Raw genomic sequence first — 22167 nt, forward strand, 5'->3', positions numbered from 1 at the left:
TGTTACAAACCGATTCGCACATGTCTACTCCCTCCCTCCACCCAGGTAACTGCTTACTTAACTCCGTTATAGTGCTGCAGTTTTCCCCTGTGTTTACATCTCATCTGATGAAACCTACTCTGATTGGGTCTGTGCACTCTGACCATGTGTAGTATCTCCAATTTAAATTGCACAGGATGGTGACAAGTTTTCATAATTTTTTTTTATTCTTTAGAATGTTCTTTGATTGGTTAATGCTCTTTTCAATTTCTATTCAAAAAAGGCTGCCTGTCTTGCACAATAAAAAAAAAAAAAATACATTTATGAAATGTTTTTTAAGTGTTATGTTCTTTCACAGAAAGATCAACTTCGATAGTTATGTCAGAGTAAGGCCGCGTACACACGGGCGGATTGTCTGTCCAACTTAGTCCGCTGAACCGTGTTTCAGCGGACAATCCGCTCGTGTGTGGGCTTCAGCTGACTTTTTCAGCGGACAATCTGACGAACAAAGTCTTAGGCCGCGTACACACGCGCGGACTGTTCGCCCAACTTTGTCCATCAAACAGTTTCGGCAAACAGTCCGCTCAAAATTAGCATGGACGGACATGGCCACACACGACGTACGAACAGTTTGCTGAAACCGTGCGCGATGACGTGAACGGCACGTACGACGGGACGAAAAATACGACGTCCTATACACTGCATTATAACTTTCGGCGTGTTAAGCCTTTCTGAGCATGCGCGGAACTTAGTTTGTCGAACAAGCCTACACACGGGCGGACTGTTCGCTCAAACAAGGTTTCAGCGGACAGTTTTTCGGAATTTCCGAAAAACCTTGTTCGTCAAACTGTCCGCTGAAACTGTCCGCTGAACGCCCACACACGAGCGGACTGTCCGCTGAAACACTGTTCAGCGGACAAAGTTGGACGAACAGTCCGCCCGTGTGTACGCGGCCTTACGGAATTTCCGTAAGACAGTCCGTTCAAACTTGGTTTTGTCCGTCCAAACTTGGTTTCAGCGGACAGTCCGCTCGTGTGTAGGCAAGTTGGACGGACTAAGTATGGCGCATGCTCAGAAAGGATTTACACGGCCGAAGGTTGCATTGCAGTGTATAGGACGTCGTTTTTCTAGTCCCGTCGTACGTGCTGTACACGTCATCGCGCACGCTTTCAGCGGACTGTCTGCTCATCGTGTGTGGTCAAGTCCGTTCATGCAAATTTTGAACGGACTGTCTGTCGGATTGTCTGACGAACTTAGTTGGCCAGACAATCCGCCCGTGTGTACGCGGCCTTAGTGTCTGAAAAAATGTTACGTATTATTTTCTGTACATTTTTGAAGTGAAGTGGGTACATTGGAATAGAAGTTGTAGCTGGGCAACTTAGAGTTACAGTTCAGTTCAAGAAATGGAGTTTCCAGAGTGCCTTGAGGATTTATAATATGGGGTGGCAAGTCGTTAAAAGTAGTTATAATACAACATTTTTAATACGGATGGCAAGTCGTTAAAATAAAGCCTTCGGGGCCCTGGCCCTGTCCTATAAATTGTAAACCACGAAGCACAAAACCAGTATATAGTGTTCTAGTTCAAAGTCCTTTTTTTGGTCAACGTAACGTGACGTTACAAAGAATTTCCTGTTAGGGCTGTGTTGAGAAGATGAATCCCAATCTGTGCTGCCTAAAACACCACCTTTCGTTTGTTTCTAGCTGAAGAGCAGCCTTACAAAGTCAGTGAATTATCCCTAAAAGGCATATTCAACCTGAATAGGCCCTTCTGGGATTCTGCACTACCCACCTTCTATACATAGCTGGCCAGTGATTAACTTCAGCCATTGTTTTTGTTAGTTTTTGATAGTGGTCAATAGGTTAAATTCCTGCAAGTTCTCATTTCCTTTTAGGATCCTATTGGAGAGATTTTTCCAAACTTCCTTTCCCTGTGACACCAAAACACGTAATGGAGGGAGCAGTTGTAACTGCAAAAGGAAGGTACAGGAAGTATTAAAAACATTGTCAGAAGTTCTAACCTCTCCTCAATCTAATGTTTTTTGTTTGCATTCCTGTTGGAGGAATTTCCCGTCACTTGCTGTCCTAACAGGAAGTGAGGGGACAGCACCCAATTAGGGGCACAGACCACAATAAAACAAAGGCTGTGACCCTCATGTGTTCAAAACACAATAAAAGAGAGGGTGAGACACTTGATCAGGTTTTTATCATGGTGCCTGTGACCTTTGGGTGTCAGAAACCATGAAATCAGGCTGAGACAGAAGTACAGTTAAATCACACTTGTTTAATGATAAAAGTAAAAAGAACAAATGTAGTCAAAACATAGCCAAAGTTCAGTAACCAGAATGGATAGTCAGCCAAGCCAGAGGTCAGGGATCAATGTAGTGGAACAGCAAGCAGGATCTAGAGCTAGAAGGGATGTCAGCAAAGCAAGTCTTGAACAGGATCGCAGGAGATAGTTTCTGTGAAGTTGACCAAGGTGAAGGCAGAGATCTTCTGGACTGGACGGCTTAAGTAGGCAGAACTGACAAGCAGGATATGAACAACAGCTGAGTAGCTGTGGAGAGATAAGAGCTGGCAGTTAGCGACAGCTGAGTGGCCAGCTTAGAGAAGGAAGGGCTGAGCTCAGCCCTGACATTGGGAAATTTAAGCTGGTTACACACTATAAGAAAACCGGGCAAATGATTGTGTGGTTTTCCTTGATTCTTTGCAACATGATAAACCCAAGGACTGTACTAATACGAAAATTCTTGAATGATAAAGGCATGGTTTGCCTATACGTAGGTATAGTGTAGAGTACATCAGAAGATTATGTATTGTGCATGTGACCCTTTAGCCACGACTTTCTGTGCCGTTGTGGATACTTTGTTCTTTATCCATCTACGGATCTTTCGTTTTTGTTGATAAACTTGGATTTAAAAGATGGATTCCATTCCCGATGACATGTAAACTTCAGCTGTTTCCATGGAGTTTTGGCCATACAAAACCAACTTTGAAAAAGGAGAACCTGGTTTTGAAAATGGCTTTTGAACCATGACCAGTTCTTCCATTTGTAACATTAAGAGAATTACAGGAGAATAACCCTGATGATTTTAAAAATGATTTAGGAATGGCTGATTCTTCTGGGTCGTCGTTTGATTCCGGTCACGCGTGGTCTTTCACATTCCAAGTTTTAGAAGACAAATACAGTACACTTTAAACAAAAATCTTTAGTTCTGTTAACTTACGGTATATTAAAATTTGGAGCTTGTCCCTTCAGGGATTTGTGTACAACTAGTCAGACCTGGCTATTGAAAGTAGTGTACACTCTGTAATAAAATCAAATGATTGTTCGGAAGACAGAATGTCCTGGCCAAATTTTTTATAGTGTGTACACTACTTTTTTTTTTTGCAAATCTTTTTATTAAGATTTAGGCAGTAAACAACAGCAAGCAAACTAACAAACAAAAAAGAACACATACATTGGTCACGACTACAATTACAGGCGTGGTGTATACAGAGTTGTAATACAAGACAGTTTGGTACATACAGAATATGACGGAGAGTCTAAGGCACCTCATTGGCCACAGATAGCTGACTCCATGTGCAGCAGGACAACTTGGAGTTAAAACATGCTACTCAGACATATGACATTTCCACTGGTGCAGTTTCTTGTTTACTAACAAAAGGTAACTTGTTAAGTAGGCTGCGGGTCAGAGGCTGTGGAGGCGTCAGCCAGCCAGCTGGACCAGACCTTGTCATATTTTTGTGGGCAACCCCTATTAACATAGCAGTCTTTGTAAAGAGGCAGGCTGCCGTTGACCAATTTTTTCCACAGGGAGAGAGGAGGGGGAGTTGGCTTACGCTAGCTGAGGGCTATGGCCTTGCGGGCGTAGAAGAGGAGAAGCCCAACCAGGGTGCATCGCGCCACAGTGGGAATAATATGATCTATCAGGCCCAGTATGCAAATTTCTATGGAGGGCTGGAGTGATATGGAGGTGACCTGTGTAATGACCCTCAGTATCTCCTTCCAATAGTCGACAATGGCCGGGCAGGTCCAAAAAATATGAGTGAAGTCCCCCGGTATTATCCCACAACGCCAACACCCCGGGGGGGAGGCGGGGTTCATTTTGTGCAATCTATATGGGGTGAAATATGCTCGGTGGACCATCTTAAACTGTATTGTGTGTACACTACTTTAGTCTTACTTCCTGTGTGGTCACTAAAACAAAATTAGTCTTTCCAACAAGGACACAGACAACAATATAACTTTTTTTTTAATACAGTAAAGGATGAGAACATCTATAACTTTTTTTTGTCTCCGCGCTGGGTAGACCTCCCCAGTTCCCATTTGGTCATACACAAGAAAGTTGGTCAAGGCCTATTCAGGATTGTGGTCTGTTTTTTTATTAGATTCCAGAACATCTATTATATATGAGACAAGATGCCTTTGTAAGGGCAAGACCATATTTCTGATGCTAGTAGATTTCAGTCTTTTATTAGGCTTCAGATCATCTCTGGGCTAAACTGGTAACCCCCATCCCTGCCACACACTGATTGAACCCACTCTTATTTTAAAAGAAAATCCCTTCCGACGCCCATTTTTACTCACCTAGATCATGTGACATGTGACACTCCATGACACCTCTTCCGGGATACAAGCACATTCCAGGCTTGTGCCCACCAGTCTTGTCAACCAACATTCAACGGTAAATCACCAAGCCTCTGCTGCACTTTTAGGGCCCAACTGGAAACGTCCACTTCATTAAGCAGGGAGGTAGGCACCCAAAGAAGGACGTTCCCACTCAGTAGTGAGGAAGTAAGAAGACTCAGGACCAGCACATCATGTGACTGGATTTTGGGTATTTCTCTTAGCGTTTTTTTTTTTTTTACATTTATTTAATGGACAAGGTGATTAGCTTGAGGGGGCTGGGGATGATTCATTGTAGAGGAAGATGTCCCGTGGCCAGACATCAGACTTTAGGTATAACATTACCAGCTTAGGAAATTGGTTTCATCCACACTTGGCTAGAGGAAAACCAAAACCGTTAAAAGTAATGTATAGAGGTATGTAAGTGGTGTGGTTAAAGGGAGATATTATATTATTTGTCATTAATATTTTGATAATGGAGAGTTTTAAAGATCACAGTAATTAAAATAGTAAATTTTAATGAACGGTAAATGAAACTAGAAAGGCAGTTGATGGGGTGCTTAATGTGGCTTGTAATTGGGTAATATAAGGAATTATAACTAATTAGCCTCCATCTTTCTTTTGCTTCTTGTACTGAGTGTGAAATGTCAAGAACTAACACCGCTTTCCTTTAAGCATTTGTGTCCAAGCCACAGACTTTCGAATCCGAATCTCAGGCCAATAATATGTGTATCGCTGCTACCCCATTGTGTTCTGGCTTGATAAAGGAACCCATTTGGGTTATCAAACCAAAACAAAAATCCCATTAGATCAGGCCCAGGCTCCTCCGTCCTATCTCCCTGATTCCGCTAATTACAAACAGTGCCACGATCATCATACGGACCTAATCAATTTCCTCCGGCTCAGTTTTCCGTTTCGCTGCTAATCAAGAGAATAAAACCTCTTTTCTTTGAATACGTTTGTGTATTAAACAGCGAGAAGTTGGCATCGATTAATAGCACTTCCCTGCGAGTGCTTTCAGAATTTAATTTGTCCAACAATTGTTTAATTTAAAGAGTTATTTCTGCCCCCTCTAGAAAATCAATGCCAGAAATGTAAGGGAGGGCTCCACAGGAAAATGGCTTTTTAATGGGAATGAATTGTGTTAGTTATTACGTTGGAATTTATAGCAACTCTGCATTAACCCTCTGCTGTTTGATGAAAACCACGCAGCGTGCCAGTCCATAATGAAAGTTTTGCATTTCAACTGATTGGAGAACAAGACGCCATCTGCTAAACCGGCATAGTTACTGGTGTCCTTAATCTTCTGAATAACCATAAATCTACCCAGTGAGTCCACTAAAACACCTTGCAGCATGAGAGGGAAGTTGCACTGCACAAAAACACGAGGCAGGAGGCTTCTATCTCATCTTGGAACAGCAAAACCTCCTGAATCTAATGCTGAGAAATTACGACTTCAAAAAAAATAAGCTGTCACTTTTCTGACTAGTTCCAATGTTCCCTGGATCATATTAGAATTTCATATTTATAAGATCTTGTTACTTCGAGTTGCGCTCTGAATATGTATTCATAACTCGAAATTTTCTTCAATATCATTATTAACCACCTCGATACCAGGCACTTTCCTGCCCAAGCCAATTTTCAGCTTTCAGCGCTGTCGCAATTTGAATGACAATTGTGCGGTCATGCAACACTGTACCAAAACTAAATTTTTAGCATTTTGTTACCACAAATAGAGCTTTCTTTTGGTGGTATTTGATCATCTCTGAGATTTTTATTTTCTGCTAAACAAATAAAAAAGACCGACAATTTTGAAAAAAATTATGTTTTTTGTTTTAGTTACAAAACTTTGTAAATAAGTATGTTTTTTCCTTCACTGATGGGGCTGCACTGACAGACACTGATAAGCACCAATGAGGTGGCACTGATGAGGTGGCATTGATGGGCCCTGATGATGGGCACTAATATGCGGCACTGATGAGTACACATAGGTGGCACTGATGGGCACTAATAGGTGGCAATGATAGGCGGCATGGATGGGCACTGATAGGCGGCAAGGATGGGCACTGATAGGCGCAACAGATGGGCACTGATAGGCGCAACAGATGGGCACTGATAGGCAGCACGGATGGGCACTGATAGGTGGCACTGATGTACTGTAATGTTTGGTACTGGTGGATACCAATCAGTGCCAAACACTAATACCTGCCACACAATGATGCCCATTGTGGGCACTGATTGGCATCCCTGGTGGTCTAAGGTGGCATACCTGGTGCTAACATCCCTGGTGGTCCTGGTAGCGTCCCTGGTGGTCCAGTGTTGGCATCCTGGGGGGGGGCTATCCCGATAATCGATCGGCACAGACTCCCCTGTGAGAGGAGCAGCCGATCGGCTCTCCTCTACTCGCATCTGACAGAAAAGCAGATCAATGGCTCTTCCTGTTTACATCATGATCAGCTGTGATTGGGCACGGCTGATCATTTGGTAAAGATTCTCCGTCAGGGACTCTTTACCTAGATCGGAGTGTTCGACCCCCGGTGGCACGGAGTGGCTTAATATACTGGCGACGTCATATGAGGTCCAATAAGGATATTGAAACCACTTTGCCGTCATCATTTTGCTATATGGCGAGCGGCAAGTGGTTAAGCCACTTCTGAGAATGGTCGGGTAAGCTTGGCTGGATTCGTAGTCCAGCAATCCTAACAATGATTTAGGGCTCATTCATACAATTACAGTGCTTGTTTTTTTTTGTTTTTTTTTTAAATAACAAACATGTTATACTTACCTCCTCTGTGCAATTGGTTTTGCACAGAGCAGCCTGGATCCTCCTCTTCTCAGGTCCCTCTTCACTGCTCCTGGCCTCTCCCTTATGTCGAGAGCCTACTCACAGCTCTGTGTGTCCATTCAGACACGGAGCCCTGGCCCTTCCCCTTCTCTCCCCTGATTGGCTAACTGACTTTGTTTGACAGCCGCCGGAGCCAATGGCGCTGCTGCTTTGTCTCGGCCAATCTTTAGGGGAGTCCTGGACAGCTAAGACACTCATTGACATCTCTGGAGAGAGATGGGGCTCGGGTAAGTAATTTAAGGGGTGCTGCACACAGGTTTTTTATAGAATTTCATAGAATGCATTAAGATAATAAACCTTCTGCCTTTACAATTTCTTTAACTCTTTGGGGCTTTTATATATGTCTTGTAGGTTTTGCATGAAAATAGGAATTCTATTCAAATTCTTCTCTGGCCAGTTTGTACTTCACCAGTAAAAGGCCAAATACTGCTATATTACTATGTATTAGTTCCAATATGTGGTAAAATGGAGAATGAAGTGAAATCATGATGAGAGCCACAAAGCCGTGTCTGGTCACTGACCCGCAATATGCAATACAACAGAAAACATGTCTGCGCTCCAATCCACGTCCGCCTAAATAGAGCGCCAGGGGTGTACGATACTCACCTGTGATCACACTACTCTTAACACCTCATATGTTATGTAGATGGGTGCTGTGTAGATGTGAGCACAGATGTTTTTACTGTTCTACTATTCAGCTTCCATCAACTTGTGCATAAAAATAAAACTTGTCCTTAACCTCTTGCCTACTGGGCACTTTCACCCCCTTCCTGCCCAGACCAATTTTCAGCTTTCAGCGCTGTCACACTTTGAATGACAATTACGCAGTCATACAACACTGTACACAAATTACATTTTTATCATTTTTTTTGCACAAATAGAGATTTCTTTTGGTGGGATCACCATTTGGGTTTTAAATTTTTTGCTAAACAAACAAAAAAAGACAGACATTTTTGGAAAAAATAAAAACATGTTTCATAGTTTGTTATAAAATTTTACAAACGGGTAATTTTTCTCCTTCTTTAATATTCCCTGATAAGGCTGCACTGATGGGCTGTATTGATGCGCACTAATGAGCTGCACTGATAGGCACAGAGGTGGTGACACTGATAGGCACAGATAAGGTGGCACTGATGGGCACTGATAAGACAGCACTGATGGGTCCTGATGGGTGGCACTGATAGGTGGCACTGATGGGGGGCACTGGTAGGTGGCACTGATGGGCACTGATTGGTGACACTAATGGGCACTGACAGGTGGCACTGATGGGCACTAGTAGGTGGTATTGATAGGCAGCACTGGTGATGAGGCACTGATTGGTGACATTTATAGGTGACACTGTGGGCACTGATAGGTGGCGCTGGTAGGCACTGGTAGGTGACACTGTGGGCACTGATGGGTGGTACTGTGGGCACTGGTAGGTGGCGCTGGTAGGTGGCACAGAAGCCTCTGCAGAGGCACTCCAGATTGGGACTGATGTCCCTCTCACAGCCGCCGGTGATGCTACCAGCGTGAGGTGAAACAATAGCCGATTACTCAGCTCTGTTTACATCACGTGATGAGCTGTCATTGGCTGACAGGTGATCACGTGGTAAGGGGTGGGGCTGGACCCTTTACTCCGATCTGTGATCAGCTGAGTCTCATAGACTCACTGATCACAGAGCGCACTACGCGGCGCACCCTGCAGTTGGCGCACAGGCCACTCGAGCATGGGAGGACGTCTATGGATGCCATCCCAGGAAATTAGGTCTGCGCTGTAACTGTCTTTCAGCTATAGCGCGGACTGGAGGTGGTTAAAGCAGTATTAAACCCAAAAGGAAAAACGTATAATATTGTAGCTTACCAATTCTTAGATGGGACGGCTGAATTAGTTTTCCTTTCCTTTATTTTCACCTGGTGATCTGGCCAGTAAGTTTGTTGTTTTTTCAACAGAACAAGTTGTCCTGCAGATGTTACAGGGTTGAGACAAACCATTTACCATTGATGGGGTGCATACAATGGTCAGCTTTTTAACCACTTAAGGACAGAGCCTCGTTTTGAGATTTGGTGTTTACTGGTTTAACACAGTTTTTGCTAGAAAATTACTTTGAACCCCGAAACATATATATATATTTTTTCTAACCTCCTAGAGAATAAAATGGCGGTCATTGCAATACTTTCTGTCACATGGTATTTGCGCAGCGGTCTTACGAATGCACTTTGTTTTTGGAAAAAATACACTTTTTTAAATTAAAAAATAAGACAACGATAAAGTTAGCCCAATTTTTTTTATTTTATATTGTGAAAAATTATGTTGCACTGAGCAAATTCATACCCAACATGTCACGCTTCAAAATTGCACCCGCTCGTGGAATGGCAACACATTTTGACCCTTAAAAATCTCCATGGGCAACATTTAAAAAATTCTACAGGTTGCATGTTTTGAGTAACAGAGGAGATAGAATTATTGTTCTTGCTCTACCGATCGTGCCGATACCTCACATGTGTGGTTTGAACACCATTTACATACAGTATATGGGCGCTACTCACGTATGCGTTCGCTTCTGTGCACAAGCTCGGCGGGACGGGGCGTGTTTTTTTAATTATTATTTATAATTTTTTTTATTTTTACACTGTTTAAAAAAAAATTGTCTCACTTTTATTCCTATTACAAGGAATGCAAACATCTCTTGTAATAGAAAAAAAGCATGACGGGACCTCTTAAATATGAGATGTGGGGTCCTCAGATCACAATAAAAAAAAAATGTCATTTGAAAAAAATAAAAATAAAATGTTCCTTTAAGAACTATGGGCGGAAGTAACATGTTGACGTCACTTCCGCCCTGCAATGGCATGGAGCTGGGTGGGGCCATCTTTCTTTCACTGGTCTCCATACCACACATGGAGAAGGATCCGTTCGCCACTGCCGCCGGCTCTGACACAGAAGCGCGACGGGACGGCGCAACCCGCCACCAATAAAAGTGATCTCATGGCGAATCCGCCGCAGAGACCACTTTTATCTGAAAGCCGACTGCCCGCTCTTGAAGAGGATACCAGGGTTATGGCGGCTAGCTTCTGCCATAACAATATTCCACTTCAAACAGTCGATGTGTAACGACGGCGGGCGGTCGGCAAGTGGTTAAATGTAAAACTTTTATCCAAAAAGGAAAAAAACTGTTGCTGTAACAGCTTAGGGTGGTAGCTGGAGTTTGGCTTTAATTTTGTTAGTGTGTCTAAATCTGCTACTACATCTATTATAGAGAGAGTAACAAGAATGGTGATATGGGATTTTAAAGGTACTTATTATAACCACACAAATCAGATTGTAATATAAAAATACAACATATTTTATTAGAAAAGACAGCTAAAAGGTAGTGAGTTAGATTACAAAGTCATAGGTATTTACACCAAATTCCTATTTCAGACCATGATGATGCTGTATTCACACACATACATCCAACAACTTCTACATGTTTCGCCGGAAACGGCTTCATCAGGAAAGTGGACGAATTTTATTGAATTAAAAGGGAAAGAATATATAATATATCCAACCTTAGGTGTATAGAAAAGAAAAATACTAATTAATATGACGTGCATAAAAAAAATACAAAGTTTAATGCAACATAGCCACACTGACTCAAAGGAGGTTCTCTTTAAGAAATTATATTTATAGCCAATTAATTGTCACTCGTATCATTTACTAGTATAAATTATTTTGCAATTTAATCTCTAACCACATTTTTGACTATGCTACTACATCTAACACCCCCTTTCCGCCAGACTGACAATGCTGCTTTCCAACGCTGCTCCCTGTGCTCCTTCCTCCAGAGAGGGGGCGCTCTAATACAGTAGGTGTGTTACTGGCCAGATGACCATATAAACAGAGGGAAAAAAAGAAAACGAATACAGCTACCACCTATTTTACTGTAAGGAGGTAACGGTAATGCCAAATACAGAAGCAGATTTGCTTTCGTTGGATTAGCAAAGTCGGGTGACAGATATATCAGGGACAGTTCTCATTTACCAGGTCATGGTATAGCTGGTAGTAGTTGGTTGCATTGAACTGGGCCAACAAGAAAACAATGCAGAGAAGCGTGCATACATCTCATTGAAGACTCCCTGCAAAATGCATAGGAAAATAAATATATATATATATATATATATATATATATATATATATATATATATATATATATATATATTTAATTTGAAATGCTTATTTGCAGCATTCCATAAATGATTTACTTTCAAGGTGCTTTTGAATTTTGACTACTCCAGGAGTCATGTTCCTAGTATAGCCCACCCCTCATTGCACATCTTAGCCCTCTCCTTTTATGGAGGTGTCTAATAACTCTCTGTGCTGGCCCAGCTCTTCCACGTCCTCCCTACATAACTATTTATATACGTAGTTATTGTAGTGCAGAGGAATACAGTCGAGTGTCACTCACTACATAGAGGGGTGTATTTAACCCCTTCCCACCTGCGCTTTAGCTGAAAGAAGACGTCAGCGTTGGCTTAAAGCTGACCTTTAGCCATTTTTTTTTTTCAACTTTCCATCTATTAAATCTTCTGCCCTTGTTGGATAGTAAAACTTTTTTTTTTCTGCCAGTAAATACCTTATACAACCCACTTCCTGTTTCTTGTCTGGTAAAAAGCCTAAGCCAATGACATCATGCACAGCTCTCTTTCTCACTCTCGTGAGAGTTTGCCAGGAAGGAAGGGAGGGGGGATGAGTCATAAGAGGGCCATTGAGAGATACAGAGCTGGAGGTGTGCCTCTGTGTGTCTGTGTAAATCCAGGAAGTGAACAGGGCAGCAGCTTTAGCTGTCCACAGTTAAAATGGCTGCAGCCAGCCCCCGTGGAGGGAGATTTCTGCAGCATATTTGGCAAGTACAGAATCACAGTATATATAAAATAATATGCAAAGTGGTTGGAGGGAAGCTTCAGAATGGCAAAGATGTTTTTATTACGATTTATGTGAGCAGACTGCAGCTCCTCTTTAATTTGCTGGAAGGGCGTACATGGATGCCCTACCGTGATTGAGCTGCCCGCGCACCCCTGCGCACGCGGGCGGTATGCTCTGTGATCACTAAGTCCTTTGGACAGCTGATAACAGAAGTAAACACAAGATGGTTATCGGCTTTTCATTCCTCAATCAGACATCGCGAGGAGGGAAAAAGAGCGCCAATAAACGGCTTGTGTTAAAGAGACATCAGCATGTGATAATAAGGGCACTGATTATCAGTATCCTGATTACAGTGCCCACCAGTGCCGCCAATCAGTGCTGCCAACCAGTGCCCAGCAGTGCCGCCTATCATAGCCAATCAGTGCAGTCTCATCAGTGCTGCCAATCAGTGCCCATCAGTGTTTCCAACCAATGCCCATCAGCGCAGCCTATCAATGCAGGCTCGTTAGTGGCTCTTTATCAGTGCCACCTTATCAGTGCCTATCAGTGCAGCCTATTCAGTGCCTCCTCATTAGTGCCACCTTATCAGTGCCCATCAGTGCTGCCAACCAGTGCCCATCAGCGCAGCCTACCACTGCCTATCAGTGCATCCTCTTCAGTCCCTCATCAGTGCCACCTTATCAGTGCCCATCAGCGCAGCCTACCAATGCCTATCAGTGCAGCCTCTTCAGTGCCTCATCAATGCCACCTTAGTGCCCATCAGTGCTGCCAACCAGTGCCCATCAGCACAGCCTACCAATGCCTATCAGTGCAGCCTCTTCAGTGCCACCTTATCAGTGCCCATCAGCACAGCCTACCAATGCCTATCAGTGCGGCCTCTTCAGTGCCTCCTCATCAGTGCCACCTTATCAGTGCCCATCAGTGCAGCCTACCCAGATAGCAAAGATAACTTGCTACAAATTTGTGGCAGTGTAGAATTGTAAGTCTGTTATCTTGCTGCACATTTTCACTGGCAAGTTGTACACTTGCAGGACACTTGAAGCACAAATTCTAGTTGACACTTTTCCAATTTGTAGGAAATATGCATGGCAAGTCTCTAGCAAGAGCAAAGTTGCAGTGGTGAGTCTACAGCAAGAGTTCTGCAAGTCACAGTGACGCCTGTGGTGGGAGGAGTATTGCACAACATAACTGAACCAGAACTTGCAGCAGACTTGCACAGGGGTTGCAAAGAAAGTTGATCTGGAATCACGCAATGTGGACTTGCAGTCGTGCAGCAAACTTGTGCAGCCTGGCGGGTCTAGCAACAGCTTAGCAAGTCGTTTTCAAACTTGCAGCTCAATTGCTTCCTATCTGGGTATCAGTGCCTGTCAGTGCAGCCTCGGAGCGCACATAAGTGAAGGAGAAAAATGACCTGTTTGCAAAATTTTATAACAAACTATAAAAAAATATTGCTTTTTTTAAAGTATTTTTTAGTTTGTTTAGCAAAATAATAAAAAACCCAGTCACAGTGTGACGGCGCTGAAAGATGAAAATAGGCAAGTGGTTAAAAAAAAATAAAAAAAACTGCAGAGCTTTTCATCCTGAGAAACTGCATTTCCCTGAATCACTCTATTCCTTTTGCCCCCCGTTTGCACAGAACAAATGTACATGCAGGATGAATAGATCCTCAATTTTTTTTCCTTAAATACATCCATAATCCTACAGGAAGATCTTTGTTGAAATAAATAATCTGACAACAGGGCCAGACTTCCCCTTGTGGGGATAAAAGAGGGCCCTGGGACTAGAGCCCTGCAGCAAAAGATAAAGGAATGCCAGGTGAGGTCCTCCAGTACGGGGGTCTAGAGCAGGGGTGGACTGACAACTCATGGGGCCCCCGGGTAATAGGAGATTATGGGGCCCCAAGGCAATCAGAGATTATGAGGCCACACAGTATACACACACAGTATACACAGTACACAGACATGTTTCTATTATCTGAGAAGGTACTGGAGAGGTGGGGCAGCTATAATCTCTGGATTTTTAGACCAAAAGGATGTCGGTAAGGGACATTTCAGAGACAGATGTAAAAAAAAAAAAAAAAGATTTTTACATACTGTCCCTGGTTTTACGGAGGCTGGCAACCCTGATGGGGCCCCCCGGGGCAGTGCCCGAGTGGCTGAATGGTCAGTCCGCCCCTGGTCTGAAGTTTGGTTTTAATGAATGTTGCGATGATTTTTTTTTTTTAACCTTTTTAGAAAATCCCTACATAAATGGGCCGTTCATTTCTATTGCTATGAAAGAGGGAAAGAGCAAAGTACTTATTTTGCACTATCTTTACAGCAGCTTCCGGCATTCAGATGACTCATTTGAGGATGGACAAATATCTTCTGGCCCTTCATTCATGAAGAGATCTCTGCCGTTCATTCACCTTGCAGAGTAGACTATATACTTCCAAAAAAAAAAAAAATTCTCTGTTTCCAGGGTAACCGCTTTCTTAGCAAAAAATGCATCCATCTTTAAAGCTCTGTTTTTTTTTTTTTTTTTCAGATAAGATGAGCGCTCAGCTATTCCCACTTATGTATAACATAGTTAAGATATCTCCCAGTTATCTTAATCCAGTTAGTGCATTTATGATCTGCAGTTTAGCAATTCAATTTCAGAGATAACTCTGTGACTCCATAGGATACATCTCACTATATCTGCTTACAACATGGAATAGATCCTTAAGCAGTCATGCAGTCATGCCACTTACACATCATCGTATTACTCCTATATCTGAAGAACACAGCAGAGGACTATCCATTGTAGTAGCTAGTCATGTTCAACTGGACTTATTTTGTAACGTTGAAGACATTTCGTAACTTCTTCAGTTCCATCGAGTGCCAGGAAGACACCTCCACATTTATATCTACACCTTAAAGATGAGGTTTAGGTATGGACTGTTATACTGTACATAGTTACATTGGTCCAGTATGGACTGTTTTACAGAGTTGCATTGGTCTAGGTTGGGTCAATATAACTATGCATATTCCATACCTTTGGGATCCCCTTAGAAGCTGTAAATCACAGTAGTAGGCACTGCCCCTACAGTGATTGCAGTTAGCTTCCAGGCAGGGCCATCTTTAATATTGATTGGACCCTGGGCAAAACTTTTCTTGGGCTCCCCCCCCCCCCATGCAGTTTTGCTCTCCACCTGCTCTGAGACATACAATAAATAGCAGCAAGACTCAAAATCAGTTTACTGAATCAGATCAGGCAGCTATTGCAATTGGTTGCCAGAAGTCAGTGTATGATTACCACTCACTGACTGGTTGCTAGAGGTTACAGAACACTCCTGGTTAGTTGCTAGAGGTTACAGCACATGATTTCTTCTTGTTGATTAGTTGCTAGAGATTACTGTGGATATGACCTCAGGGGGCATGATATACATATGAATGCTGCCGGGCCACCTCTATTTACATATGAATGCTGCCGCTATTTACATATGAATGTACATGTAAACACAGAGTCTGTAGGTGAGTCATATGTACACAACAATAGGGCAGAGCTGGGCAGCATTAGTAGCAGCACTTCACACTGCATGGTTCTTACCCATGCAGGGTGAGGGGGGTCCTGGGTAGTTCAGTTAGAGAGAAGAGGACTAACTTTCAGTACTCTGTGGACTGATACGGTCTTATTAAGGACCCAGAATGTTGGAGGTTGAAAGGGTTTCGGGAGGGAAGAACCTCCAAACTGTGATTAAAAGGAGTTGTGAAAAGCAGCAGGATGGAATTAGCACCTGCATCGTGTGGAGTGGTTCACTAGCTATGAGTAAGTGTGAACTCTCTGGCAACTGAGGTGTTTGTTGTTGAAGCCCTACAGCACCCTCAGACAAGTGGGTACCCTAAACCCTGTGTGGGACAGTGTCTGACAGTGAGGCCGTTGCATGGTTTTCTTGATACCAGGATTAACTGGTATCAAGAAATGTTTGCTTTACATGGTGAACATTTTATAAAGTGGATCTCGACATAATCACAAAAATCTCATATTTCAAAGTTCATTTCAAATGTTTTAATTTTTTTTTTATATATTAAAAGAATACCCGTTAATCCTGCCCTAAAATTCTTGTGGTAGCATTTGCTATTTTGGGGTGACAACTGTCTCCCAATTGAGCTTCTGATGGTGGGGTAAGTGTATGCAGACAGTAAGTGGCTAAAAGAAATTAGAGAAGATTAGCAGGACTAAGATTCAGTATTTTATATAAAGAAAAATGTTTGATGCATGGTCCTTAAGCAAACAAAATGGCATTCACTTGGGGTTGAGATCTAATTTAAGGAAGCCCACACACAGGAAGAACAGACATCGTGTACCATGTGCCATTAATGGAGGCTACATTAGGATTGGGAGAGGAGACCGCAAAACTAGGATCCCGTCAATTATGCTGTAGTATACATGTATTGACAAGAGGAAAGATGACCTCATAAATCTTCTGCTGCTTTTTTAGTCACTCATAGACTGAAGGCAGGTAGGTCACCAAGCTGCATTATTTAACTTTAGCGGAGAAAGGTCAGGCCACTAGTTTGGCTCTGCTACTTGGGTGGGCTAAGTACATCTCAGGACTGGATGAACAAAATTACAATCTATTGACAGGTAAAACAGCTTCCAAATTGGTATTTCAACTGTGTATTAAGTTGTTTGCCTGAAGCTAAGCTTTAAGTAAGCCCACACACTTAATATGTATTCAAATCTTTGAACAAACCAATTACTGGCTGGTTCTTTTTAAGTCCCTCAGTTACCTAAGGTTGGCCATCACCTATGTAAATAGTCCATATTTGTCAAGCATAGGTTTAATTTCTTTAGGACAGGAGTCTCAAATCTTCCCAAACAAAGGGCCATTTTACTGTCCTTCAGACTTTAGGGGGGCTGGAATTTGCCCAGTGGGAGTAGAAAATGGGCCAATGTCAGTGAATATAACCAATGCCCCATCATTGGTATTAGTGGAAGGACTAGTTCCCCATTTTTGGTATCAGTGGGAGGAATAATGCCCCATTGTTGGTATTAGTGGGATGAATAGTACCCCATGTTTGGTATTAGTGGGAGCAATAGTACCTCATCATTGGTATCAATGGGAGGAATAGGGCCTCATTGCTGGTGTCTGTGGGAGAAAAAGTCCAAATCGCTGTCAGTTTGAGGAATAGTTCCTTGTATCAGTGGGAGAAATAGTGCCCCATCATTGGTGTCAGTGAAAGGAAGATTGCCTCATTGTTGGTTTCAGTGGGAGAAAGAGTACCCTATCGTTGCTGTCAGTGAGAGGAATAGTGACTTGTATCAGTGGGAGATATAGTGCCCCCAGGGCTGGATAATGGCAAGCAAAGAATAACAGTTTGGAGACCACCGCTTTAGGGCCTATATATCAGTGGGTATTACAACTGCAATTAAACGTTCATCCCAGACCACTAATAGCCATATATAAACAGAAAAAAGGGCAATTATCCAACAGGGTCAAGAGTCATGTGAGTCAACACAGGACAGATCTTAAAATGAAGCACTAGATCATTATGTTTAAATCCAAAAAACTAGGTTTATTCTAAACATAATTTTGAGGACTAGCCCTCTTCTTCAGAGCAGAAACATAACATTAAAAATAGCTAATAATTATTAAGTCATCTTTTATGTTACATTTCAGCCCTGATGAAGACTGCAGAGCTTAGCCCTTGAAATGTGTTGGTTTTTAGGTTCCATTTATGTTTGGAATAATAAAATGTATTTTTACTCAAATATTTTGATTTGGCACTCCAGTTCTAGATCTATCCAAATTCCACCCCAAGCCAACAATCCAAGATGATTGTGGAAATCTCTTGGTGTGCTGAGGTTGCCAACCTGGTATTCATATCCTCCCAATCCCACTACCATTATACTGTTGGATGAAAATAACAATACAAAACTATTATTCAAGAAAACCTTAAGGCTCCACACCATTCGTTCACCCTTCGAAAGCATGTGAATCAAATAGACAGTAAAATGGGTAATTCCTATAGAAAACTAAGTTCTATCATTTAAGTAAGCCATAGGATTCAAGTAAGCCATAGGGCTCCAGCTCCATTATTGCGCCCTTGGAAAGCATGTGAATCAAATAGACGGAGCTTAGTCTTCAATAGGAATTATCCCATTTATTTTATGTTAAAGCTAAAATACAGAGTCCCACAAGGTTTCATAGGCTTATGGAATACAAGGGTGGAAGGTCTACCGACCAGGACGGGTGTGCCAGAGCCATCCTTATTTTTGTATAGTATTGCCTAGTTTGTCTATAATCATTTACACAAATCTGCTTTTCCTCCTTTTGTAACTCAATTTAACAATGGCTCATTTTTACTCAGCACTTGCTTAAACTTCACAGCTTTTATATAAAAAGGTTCTTGAGTCTTATCAGCTTTTCTGACTCCCCGCTGCGCACAAATACATGGATTACGTGGGAGCGAAGTATATTTCTATTTATAACTGCATACATTTAAGAAAAAAAAGTGAATTTCTAATGTAATTGAACACACCTATTCAAAAGCTTGTGTCTTGTTGATTTCTCATTCATAAATGTGTGTGCCAGAGGAGAAATTGTGTTAACTCCTTCCGCTAGCACTCTCCGCTCTGCCATCTCTATTGACTTCCTTGTTGTTTGTCAACTGGAGGGAGAAAGGCAGATGAAAACACCCGCCGCAAATAAATTAAAATCTAAAATGAAATGAGCCGTGCTTTATATGTACCTTGCACGGTCTTTGAAGCCTTTGTCGAGGTCTAGAACAAAGACCCAGAAAATGGTTTTGCCAACTGTCGTCTCCATGGAAACATCTACTCAGAGGGGAACAAGAGGTCGGCCATTTTGATAGACCGGTTCAAAGGCCCTCAATTTGTGTAACAATGGCTGGTCGAGAGTCATTTTTGTTCTCGACTTGCAAACACAAAAAGCTTCCAACAGCTATTTCTTTTAGGAAAATGACTATACGTTGTTATTGATATAAACATTATGTTTTTGTCTGTTGTGTCTTAATTTGATGATTTATGTTATGGTGGTTTATTATTCGTAAAAGTTATCATGCATTAAAGAAGAACTCCAGAGGAATATAATGAAATCAGTTTTATTTTGATAGCTTTCAAAACATTGGTAGGCACTTTTAACCAGTGCTGTAAAAAGTTTATTTGTACTGGAGGTCTCCTTCTATAGAAGCCTCTGTACTAGATGTTAAGTTGTAATGTATGCTACTATAGCCATGTTATGTTTGTGTTGGTAATGGCTGCTGTCCATTTGTCATTCGCTGCTGATCCATTGCCTGTAATTTTACCGTGTCTCGTTTTCCCTCCCTATGCTACCTCCATTTTGTCACCTTCATTTTTCTGCCCACTGTCTGACGTCAACCACACTGACATCCTCTCCCACCTGCAGACTCACAGACATTTAATCAAGGTATCCGCCACTTACTAGTTGCCCTGTGTATGCCAGTAGCTATGCATGTAACTCATAGATGCCAATCATTTATTTTCATCTAAGGTGTCTCACTAGCTGGCAATTAGTTCAGGACTAAAATATGTGTTGGGTCCTGTTGTGCTGTTCTGTGTATGTGTTTCTGAAATTATAAATTAAAGGGAATGTTCTTTTTTTTTTTTTGCAGCTTCATTGTTGTAGAACTAAATTGTTCCTTCCCCTTGTAGACATTTTACACCTCCTTATTTGTGTGTGTGTACATGCAGATATGTTTGTTGTCCTTATGTTATTAAATCCAGTAGACTGAGGTAGGGGTCACAACTAATATAATCTGGGAAATCCCTTTAAAATTAGCCTCCTAGGCTCCTTCTAAGAATCTCCCTGGATGCAAGCCTGATCCATTGGCTTTAATCCTTTCTAACACTTTTACCTTAAACAAGCATGCAATTCAAGAGATCAAACCCTCAGTTGCTGCATGCTTGTTCCTGGGCAGTAACTTGCAAAATACCGAAGCCAATAATCTAACATCAATGCGACTAGCCTTATTTTTAGAAGGAGTGTATAGCAGTGGTTGTCTAATGCCGCATACACACGACTGGAATTTTCCGGCAGACTAGGTCCAACGGAATCTGTCCATTGGACAATCCGATCGTGTGTGGGCTAATCCAATCTTTTGTCATTAAAAAAATCTGACGGACCTAGAAATAGAACATATTTCAAATCTGTCCAACGGACTCAATTTCTATTGGGAAAACCGTCCGTCTGTATGCTGGTCTGACGGTCCAAATAAGTGGCTACTGGCTATTGAACTGCCTTTATTAGTCCTGTCTTACGTCATCACGTTCAAAATGAACGGACTTTCGAAGAGACTTAGTCCATTCGTGTGTTGCCAAGTCTGTTCGTTTGGAAAGTCAGTCGGAACTCCGCTGAAAGTCCGTCAGACCTAGTTTGCCGGAAAGTCCGGTCTTGTTTACGCAGCATAAAAATTCTCTAGCATAGATAACCCAGACTCAGCCTAGCATTTTTAGAAGTAGGTCTGCAGGGGCATTTGCTTTAAAGTAAAGCTAAGTAGTAATTCTCAACAAATTAAACTAACATCAGGCTATAGACGTTACCACCGTTCCCTGCATCCTGAAACTGTGCCTCCCTGGTCAATAGGAAGATGTATAATGAGTGGTGAGTAGAGTCAAGACTTCAAAGATGGAAGTCCATATTTTTGTTCTGAGCACCACAAGGTCCCATTTGAGCACCTTGAGAGATGAACAGAAATGTGTGCAACTCTGCTTGGTGTCTTCTTTCATGTCTTCATGTTAGTTTTATGTGTTGAATTTTACCTTCCTTGAAGAACAGGTAAACCAAACAACTGGTTTAATGGTCACCCTCCTGTGACTGTGTAGTGTATCCGCTCCCAGGCACTCCGTTTCACTCACCAGATGGATTTGTCTCTCAAACAAATGATCGGCAAATGCACATCCATCCAGCTGTTCCTCAGTGAACAAGCTTATTTTGTCTCCACCTTTCTCTTAATTAACTCCATGAACACAAAAATGCTCCACATAGTGTAATTCCATTCAATAAAAGGAGTTTATTCTAGTACATTAAAAACTACTCACATGCAAAATATAGATAGCACACATAAATAGCATCACCCTCCCTCCAGTCCTCATGTAGTAACTTTGCATCACTTCTGGTGGTGCCCTGACATCACTTCCATCCTCCCTAATGTGTTTCTTCTATTGACTTCATCAAAGGTTTAAAGTTATGGGCTTACTTTAAATATAGTCATGCCATAATACATATACTATATACAATATATTATATATAGTTGTGCTTATAAGTTTACATATCCTGGCAGAATTTGATTTCTTGGCCATTTTTCCAAAAATATGAATGATAACAGAAAAACTTTTCTTTCACTCATGGTTAGTGTTTGGCTGAAGCCATTTGTTATTAATCAACTCTGTTTACTCTTTTTAAATCATAATGATAACAGAAACTACCCAAATTACCCTGATCAAAAGTTTACATACCCCAGTTCTTAATACCGTGTATTGCCCTCTTTAACATCAATGAATGTTTGATGAATGTCTTTTGTGGTATTTGTAGATGAGGCTCTTTATCTTCTCAGATGGTGAAGCTGTCCATTCCTCTTGGCAAAAGGCCTCCAGTTCCTGTCAATTCTTGGGCTGTCTTTCATTAACGGCACGTTTGAGATCTCCCCAGAGTGGCTCGATGATATTGAGATCAGAAGACTGAGATTGCCACTCCAGAACCTTCACTTTATTCTGCTGTAGCCAATGACAGGTTGACTTGGCCTTGTGTTTTGGATCGTTGTCATGTTGAAATGTCCAAGTACGTCCCATGTGCAGCTTCTTGGCTGATGAATGCAAATGTTGCTC

At 42.0% G+C, this 22167-nt stretch overlaps 1 protein-coding gene across 6 annotated transcripts in view; it reads left to right on the forward strand.

The window, feature by feature from the left end:
• CADM3 (cell adhesion molecule 3) overlaps positions 1 to 22167 on the forward strand; it is a 613828-nt gene that overhangs the window by 566300 nt on the left and 25361 nt on the right. For 4 of the 6 annotated variants that reach the window (XM_077467378.1, XM_077467381.1, XM_077467380.1 and 1 more), the window contains one exon: positions 19730 to 19750. The exons of the other annotated variants lie outside the window; for them this stretch is intronic. In XM_077467378.1, coding sequence (XP_077323504.1) covers positions 19730 to 19750 — 21 coding nt within the window. The remainder of the gene's footprint in view (positions 1 to 19729; positions 19751 to 22167) is intronic. 6 annotated transcript variants of the gene reach the window in all.

Source organism: Lithobates pipiens, unplaced genomic scaffold (genome assembly GCF_037356315.1).
Source record: "Lithobates pipiens isolate NorthernLeopardFrog02 unplaced genomic scaffold, aLitPip1_a1.2 Scaffold_54, whole genome shotgun sequence".
Classification (NCBI taxonomy): domain Eukaryota; kingdom Metazoa; phylum Chordata; class Amphibia; order Anura; family Ranidae; genus Lithobates; species Lithobates pipiens.